The following is a 7,154-nucleotide window of genomic DNA, read 5'->3' as shown; positions in this document are numbered from 1 at the left end:
TGGCTGGACTTGCTCCTGGGGCTTCTGGGCATTGAGCCCAGCTCCCTCCTCCCTGAGCCTGGAGTGGAGCACAGGGTGTGTGTGTGTGTTAACAGAAGAATGAGTGTGTATGAATGACTGAGTGCATGGGGGGCTTGTGTTAAGTGATTGCAACTGGGAGTGAATATACAGGAGTGCGTGAAGGGACTGTGGGTGTATCGCCCCTCACGTGTGCACTATAGTTTTCAGCCAACAATGCAACTGAGAGCATGTGCACAGACTCTGAAACCAGGACCCTGACTTCAAATCCTCTGTCTCCATTCTGTGATTTTAGGCAAATTACTTTATTTGCTTTCACCTCAGTTTCCTCCTCTGTAAATGAAGAAATGTCAATAGTTCCTCACCCCCTCTTTTAGGATTTTTGCAAATTATTGGAGTTGATATATGTCAAGTGCTTAGGATAATGCTTAACATATAAAAAGCTATGTTTTTACCCACTGTAATTACTTATTGCTATTATCATTAATATTGCAAGGGACTTTGACATCTCAGGGAAAATGAACTATGTCTGTTGCTTCCACAGCGACCTCATCATGTGGGCAGTGCTGATCTCATGTGACATCTGAAGACATGGACTCTGGGAGATGCACATGATCAGGCACAGAGTTAGGAAAAGGCAGAGCTGGTACTGGAACTGAGGTCCTGTGACCCCAATGCCACTGGAGGAGAGAGCAGGAGGAAGGGGAAGTTGCAGTGGATCTTCCAAGGTCCCCTGAGTTCCACTCAGGCAAGGCACACTCCTAGCTGTGAAAACAGATTGAGGGATGGCAGGTGGTCATGCTGTGGAGATGGGGTCAGCTCCCTACTCCTTCTCTGCCCCTCCCCTTACTCCTTCTTCTACCCAGAAAATAGGGTGGCTGCTCAAGCAGAACATTATCTTCTGCAGCTAAGTTCCACTGAGACCAGTGGCAGGTAAAGAGCAAGGGTCCATCCCGTGGAGAAGCTGCGGCAATGGTTGCACAAAGGTGTGCTGTGTTACTTCTGTCTTCTAAGGTAGGTGAGGGGGGTGGAGATGGATGAAGGGTGTTGATGCCAAGATGTGATGACACTGGTAGAAGGCTGAACTCACACAGCGGTTGTTGTTGGTGAGCTAACACAGTGTTGATATCCTATCTGTCTTTTGATTGGCTCTCATCCACTCACTGACTATCTATCACGTGCCATGCACTGCTCTAGGTGCTGGGACGCTCCCTGAGTGACCATATTGGAATCACGATCTGTGTTTATAGGAGACCCACAGGCAGAGTCAAGTCTGAGAAGCGCTGTTACTTGGTATTTGGCTCCAGCAACCAGAAACAGGAAATCAGGTGAAGATTGCACAATAAACAGGACTGACCCAGCTCCTCCCCTTCTTCTCTTCCTTCCTTGTCACCTGATCTTACCTCTTGGCCAGGATATTAAAAGCTCAGTCCATCCTCAGCATTCTCAGGAGCCCTCCTGCAAGTCCATGAAGATGAACCGACTCTGCCTCTCTGCAGCCCTTCTCATCCTCCTGGTTATCCTGGTGGATGGCACTCCAAAAGGTATTAACAAGAGCCATGACCATGGTATATCTGGGCTCACTTCTCCTCTAAACACTGGAGAGAAATGAGGAGAGTTCATGGAAAGGGAGGGGAGGCATGGGTGGGATGGGTGCTGCCAGCCCTCTCTGGATTTCTCCTGGGAGATTGGGCAGTTTTAACTCCAAGAACATTTCACCACTCTCAACATGGAAAAAAATGAAAATTAGAATTAAAAGAATATATATCCAGGTAAAGTACCAGATCAGGGACCACCTCCCTGAGACTATTCCTGGTCAATGCAGTGTCTCTGATCCTCACTGTAGGGTAATAAAAAGATATATGTTTGATCCTTGAGTGATTCATGAGCCAGACCTTTTGAACCTCTTGGAATTCACTGTTTTTCATAGGTCATGAGATGAGTCATGGACAGCAACTGATGATAACTTCAAAACCGCGCTTATCTCCAAAGCAAGACGAACATGCATTTGCAGGTTAGAATTTTCACCAGGCCCCATGACAGCATTTCTGGGGAGAGGGGAGGGCACTGAGACTCAATCAATCACCAATGGCCACAGATCAATCAATATGCCTTTGATTTGAAGCCTAAATAAAAATCCATAAGCATTGGTGTTTAGAGATATTTCAGGGTGATGAACACAAGGAGGTGATGTGAGAGTGCTGGGCTCACTCGGGTATGGAGGCTCCACACACCTCCACTCCGCCTTGGCCCTACATGTCTCCCTCATTTCACTGTCCCTGAGTTTTATTTTTTATAATAACATGGGTATAATGAGTAGGGTGTTTCCGATGTTCAGTCGCTGGTTCTATAGAGTTGTTGAACATGGAGGTAGGGGTCATGGAAGCTCTGATTTTCACCCAGTTGGTCACAAGCATGAATTATTTGAGATCACATGACTCACATCTGAACTGAGGACAGTAAGAGCCCTCAACCAACAGGATCTGCACCAAGTCCACCCACACACTATGAGAAGTAAATTGACTATGCGACGCCCAGTGGGTGTTTGGGGAATTGGTTGGTGTTGGTAGAGACACCACACATTTGGTGTCAGAGAAAAACTCAGACTCACTCTACGCTGTGATTTGGGGGCTGAGGTGAAACGCGGACACAGGGGAGTAATGAAAATACCCAGAAACTCTTACCAGTTATGTGTATTTTCAGAGTTCCTGGCCAAATCAGAAAGCATGTCAAGTGGGTTGTGACTGGACAGTACCTTGTCCTGACCCTCCTACTATCATGCCTCATGTCCTGGGGCAAGTCATCTGCAGTTTCCTCATCTGAACAGGGGTACATGTTCCACGGGTTCTTTGAAATGATTACCTGTCAGGAATATAAAGAGTTTGATCACATTTCATGACCACTTTTGTCCATTTTCTACTTAGATGTGTTAATTTTGAAAAAAATATGTCTGAAAAAAAAAAGAAAAGAAAAAAATATGTCTGAGTACCTTCCTTGAGCAAGAAAGAATATTTAAGTATCAGGTAATGATGTTTCTTTATTATTAAAATGAATCAGAAAGATATAGGACCACTGAGCAGAGCAACTTCAGGGAAAGGTAAGAAACACAGCCCTTGCGTGGTTGGCTCATGGGACCAAGGCTGGTACAATATTAGTAAAATCTCCAAGCCCTTCCCCTTGTCCCCTTTGACTGTTATTCTGTTATCTGCTTTTGATCAATTTCCTGGTTCTTGGTCCAGGCCTCCTCAAACTCTTGGAATTTTGTCTTTCATGGGTTATGAGTTGCATTTCAGAGGACGAAATGAGATGCATTCAGGTACAGACTGGTCTAAAAACAATTTAAACCACCTTGTAAAGGTTTGGACCTTCAGTCCCCTTCACCATGCCGGCACCTCTGGGGAGAGTGGAGGATACTAACTGGGAGCAATTATCAACAGCTGACAATTCAATCAATATGCCGATTTATTGAAAACTCAATAATATACACAAACGTTGGGGTTCAGAGTATTTTCAGGGAGATGAACACAAGGAGGTGATGTGAGGGTGCTGTGCTCACTAGGACATGAAGTCTTCACACACCTCCACTCCCCCTTTGCCCTACACATCTCCTCTTTTTCTCTGAGTTGCCTCCTTTCTAAATTTCTGGGAAAAGTAAGTGAAGTGCTGTCTTGAATTCAGTCACTGGTTCTACTGAGTGATTGAAGATGGAAGAGGGGTCGTGGTACCTTTGACTTTTAGCCAGTTGGTCACAAGTGTGAGTTATTCAGGATCATGGGGCTGGCACCTGAACTGAGGACAGTCTTGAGTCCTCAGTGTGCAGAGTCTAATGTGCCTGATCATCAAGAAGATTTTTTTTTACTAAAAGGAATTCAAGTCATATTCTTTCTATTCAATGACTGTGCACTTGCTGAGAGAATGAAGATGGAAGTTACTAAGTCCCTACAAAGCATTGTTCTTGGGGTGGGGAAACAGCTGTGAAAAAAAATATGGCAAAATAATTTGCCTTCGAGGAGGGAGACAAACAATAGCAGAGAGGAGAAATCCTATGGTAGATCATACGTTTCCTGAAGGTAGAGAGGGATGTGGAAGAAGGATGCTGTGCCTTTTCTCTCCAGGGTCAGGGAAACCTTCTGTGATGAGGCGGCTTTGAGCAGAAGCAACGTGCCTGGTGTGTTGGAACAAGAGCCGGGACCAGGGTGGATGGAGCTGGGTGGGTGGAGGAGTGGAGGTGATGGATGGAGGGGAGTGGAAGGTGATGAGGCCGAGAGGCCACCGGGGGCAGGTCATGAGGAGACTTGTGGGATTTATTAAGATCAAAATTTGACTCCCAGGGAAACGAGGAGTCACTGAGGGATTGATCATGGGAGCAATGGGGGTAGAAATCAATAGTTACAGGATCCCTGAGGCTGCAGAGCAGAGAGTGCCCTCTAGGGGATGAAGGGCAGACACAGAGGCCCAGGGAGCAGGCTGCTGCAGTGGTCCACGTGAGCCTTGATGGAGTGTTTATTTATGTTGTTCCCTGAATCGATCTCAGGTTTCTTGAATAATATGAATGTCTGGCTCTGTTGAGGTTTCTGTAGAGGCTTCATTACCTAGTCATGATGCATTAAATCATTAGCTATTGGTGATTGTTCAACCGACAGCTCCTCTTCCCTCCCTGAGGTGGAGGCAAGGAGGAGGAGGAAGACGGAGGATAAAAGACCACGGAGGAGGGTAGGAAGGAAAGTTCCAACCCTCCCTCCTGCCAGACAGTCCTTCCTGTGCATTCAGAGCCCACGCTGGGGTTATGAGGGTCTTTCCAAAATCATTGACATCACATACCAAAAGACACTTTTATTGTTCTCATCACATAAAAAATATCAACGTTTTTACGAACTTAGTGTTAGGAAAAGAATAAAAAAATATATATTTCTTCTTATAATCACAATATCAGCATATCATTATTCAATTTATAGAATCCTCCTGAGGTATCCAAAGTAAACACACTGGTATGTTTTCTTCATGCCTTTTTCCATTACAGCATGTTTCCTTCACAATTTTTTATTAATGGTGGAAAGTTTTTAACATGCACATAAGCACAGAGAATAGTATTATAAAACCCAGGTATATGGACCCAGTGATTACTGACCTATAGCAAATATTTTTCACCTCTGAGCTCTTTTTCTTGTTTTAGAGTTGTGGGTTTTGTTTTGAGCATTTATGTATTTATTTTTTGCTTCCCAGGTGGTGCTAGTGGTAAAGAATCTACCTGCCAATGCAGGAGATGCAAGAGACCTGAGTTTGACCCCTGGGTTGGGAAGACACCCTGGAAGAGGGCATAGCAACCCACTCCAGTATTCTTGCCTGGAGAATCCCTTGGACAGATGAGACTGGTGGGCTACAGTTTGTAGTGTCGCAAGGAGTCTGACATGACTGAAGCGATTTAGTGTGCGTGCGTGTGCACGCGCGCACACACACACGTATTTATTTGGATACATTGGGTCTTAGTTGCAGGTTGAAGGCTCAGTGATTGTGGCCCACCGGCTTAGTTGCCCCACGGCATATGGGCCCTTAGTTCCCTGACAAGGGATTGAACCCAGGATTCCTTAGTTGGAAGGAGGTTCTTAACCACTGAACCACCTCGGAAGTCTTATAGAACTTTTAAGGCTAATCAAAAGCATTATACCAATTTTCCTTAAAATACTTCATGAGAAGATATGTATCTTTGAACATGATTGCTATATCATGTTACATCTAGCAACATTCATATTCTGTCCCAGAAAGGAGGTTTTCAAATGGCCTTCTCAATTTGGCCATCCCCCACAACTCTAACATTCTCTAATACAAACAAACTGACAGTTCTAGTTGTTGACCTTAAATGGAGCTGTGATGACCATCTTCATAACTAAGCCACTGTCCCTTTCATTCCAGCAGCTTCTAAGCCTGCCTTCTGCCTGAGGCGTAAATTAACAGGTCCCTGCAAGGGCAAGAAGATAAGGTACTTCTACGATGTCAAGACCGGGAGATGCCAAAGCTTTGTATACGGTGGCTGCAGAGGAAACAGGAATAACTTCCACAGCGCAGGGCAGTGCATGAAAATCTGCGGTCATGCGGCAGGGTCTCGGACGTAAGACAGGGCGCAGGGCAGGGTGGGAGGGGAAGGGCTGGGGAAAGGGGCGGAGCTCAGGGGGCCACACACCATTCACCCCGCACCGTGTTTTGCTCCTCGCTGCTGCCAGAAGAGGCTGCAGTGTCCTGTGAAACCCACACTGAGCGAGTTCTCCAGGGAGAGAATGGCAGAAGGTCAACCCCTGATGCCTCTTTGTGGCCATCTCAGCTTGATCATATGCTCCTCTTTCTCATTTGGGAACACTGACTCAGCCACCCTCCAGGGTAGGTCTGCAGGAGTCCTGAGCCTCCCCTCATCCAGGCTTGGAAAATTCACTGCCTTTTTGTTGGTTTCATATTTCTTTTGAAAATCTAGGATCTGTCAAGATGAACAGTATCTAGGTTTGGGGCTACAATGAAGTCACTCAGGAAGTTCCTTTTTTTTTCTTGCAGAGGCCATGGGAAGACTCATGCTCCAAAACTCTGAAGTCTGAGGAGGACCCATGAAAGTCTGGGCTGTGGCAGCTCCTGAAACAGTTCAGTCTCCTTGCATTTCTTCTTTCCCTTACCTTCCTCAGCAGAGCCTGCCTATTTCCTTTCCTCCATGATGCTGAGAGACTTCTCTGGTGGCTCAGATAGTAAAAGCGTCTGTCTACAATGTGGGAGACCCGGGTTCAGTCCCTGAGTCAGGAAGATCTCCTGGAGAAGGAAATGGCAACCCACTCCAGTGTTCTTGCCTGGAAAATCCCATGGACAGAGGAGCCTGGTAGGCTACAGTCCGTGGGGTCGCAAAGAGTCGGACATGACTGAGCGATTTCACTTCAGTTTATGATTCTGGGAAAGATTGAGAGCAGGAGGAGAAGGGGATGGCAGAGAATGAGATGATTGGATGGCATCACCAACTCAATGGGCATGAGTTTGAGCAAACTCTGAGACATAGTAAAAGACAGGGAAGTCTGGCATGCTGCAGCCCATTGGGTCACAAGGAGTCGGACACGACTTAGTGATGAACAACATGGGTGTATACACTTTAGTTCTGTCTCATCCAT

At 46.1% G+C, this 7,154-nt stretch overlaps 1 protein-coding gene across 1 annotated transcript; it reads left to right on the top strand.

Annotated features, from left to right (window-relative positions):
• The first annotated feature begins 1,446 nt into the window (after positions 1-1,446).
• LOC122681616 (pancreatic trypsin inhibitor-like) lies at positions 1,447-6,854 on the top strand. The gene is made up of 4 exons (XM_043883870.1): positions 1,447-1,562; positions 1,949-2,032; positions 5,929-6,124; positions 6,559-6,854. The coding sequence occupies exons 1-4, from the start codon at positions 1,487-1,489 to the stop codon at positions 6,590-6,592; spliced, it is 390 nt and encodes a 129-aa protein (XP_043739805.1). The 5' UTR covers positions 1,447-1,486; the 3' UTR covers positions 6,593-6,854.
• The last annotated feature ends 300 nt before the right edge of the window (positions 6,855-7,154 follow it).

The sequence above is a fragment of the Cervus elaphus genome, chromosome 23, assembly GCF_910594005.1.
Source record: "Cervus elaphus chromosome 23, mCerEla1.1, whole genome shotgun sequence".
Taxonomy (NCBI): Eukaryota; Metazoa; Chordata; class Mammalia; order Artiodactyla; family Cervidae; genus Cervus; species Cervus elaphus.
The sequence above is the reverse complement of the archived record's forward strand: the minus strand, read 5'-3'. Positions and strand labels throughout refer to the sequence as shown.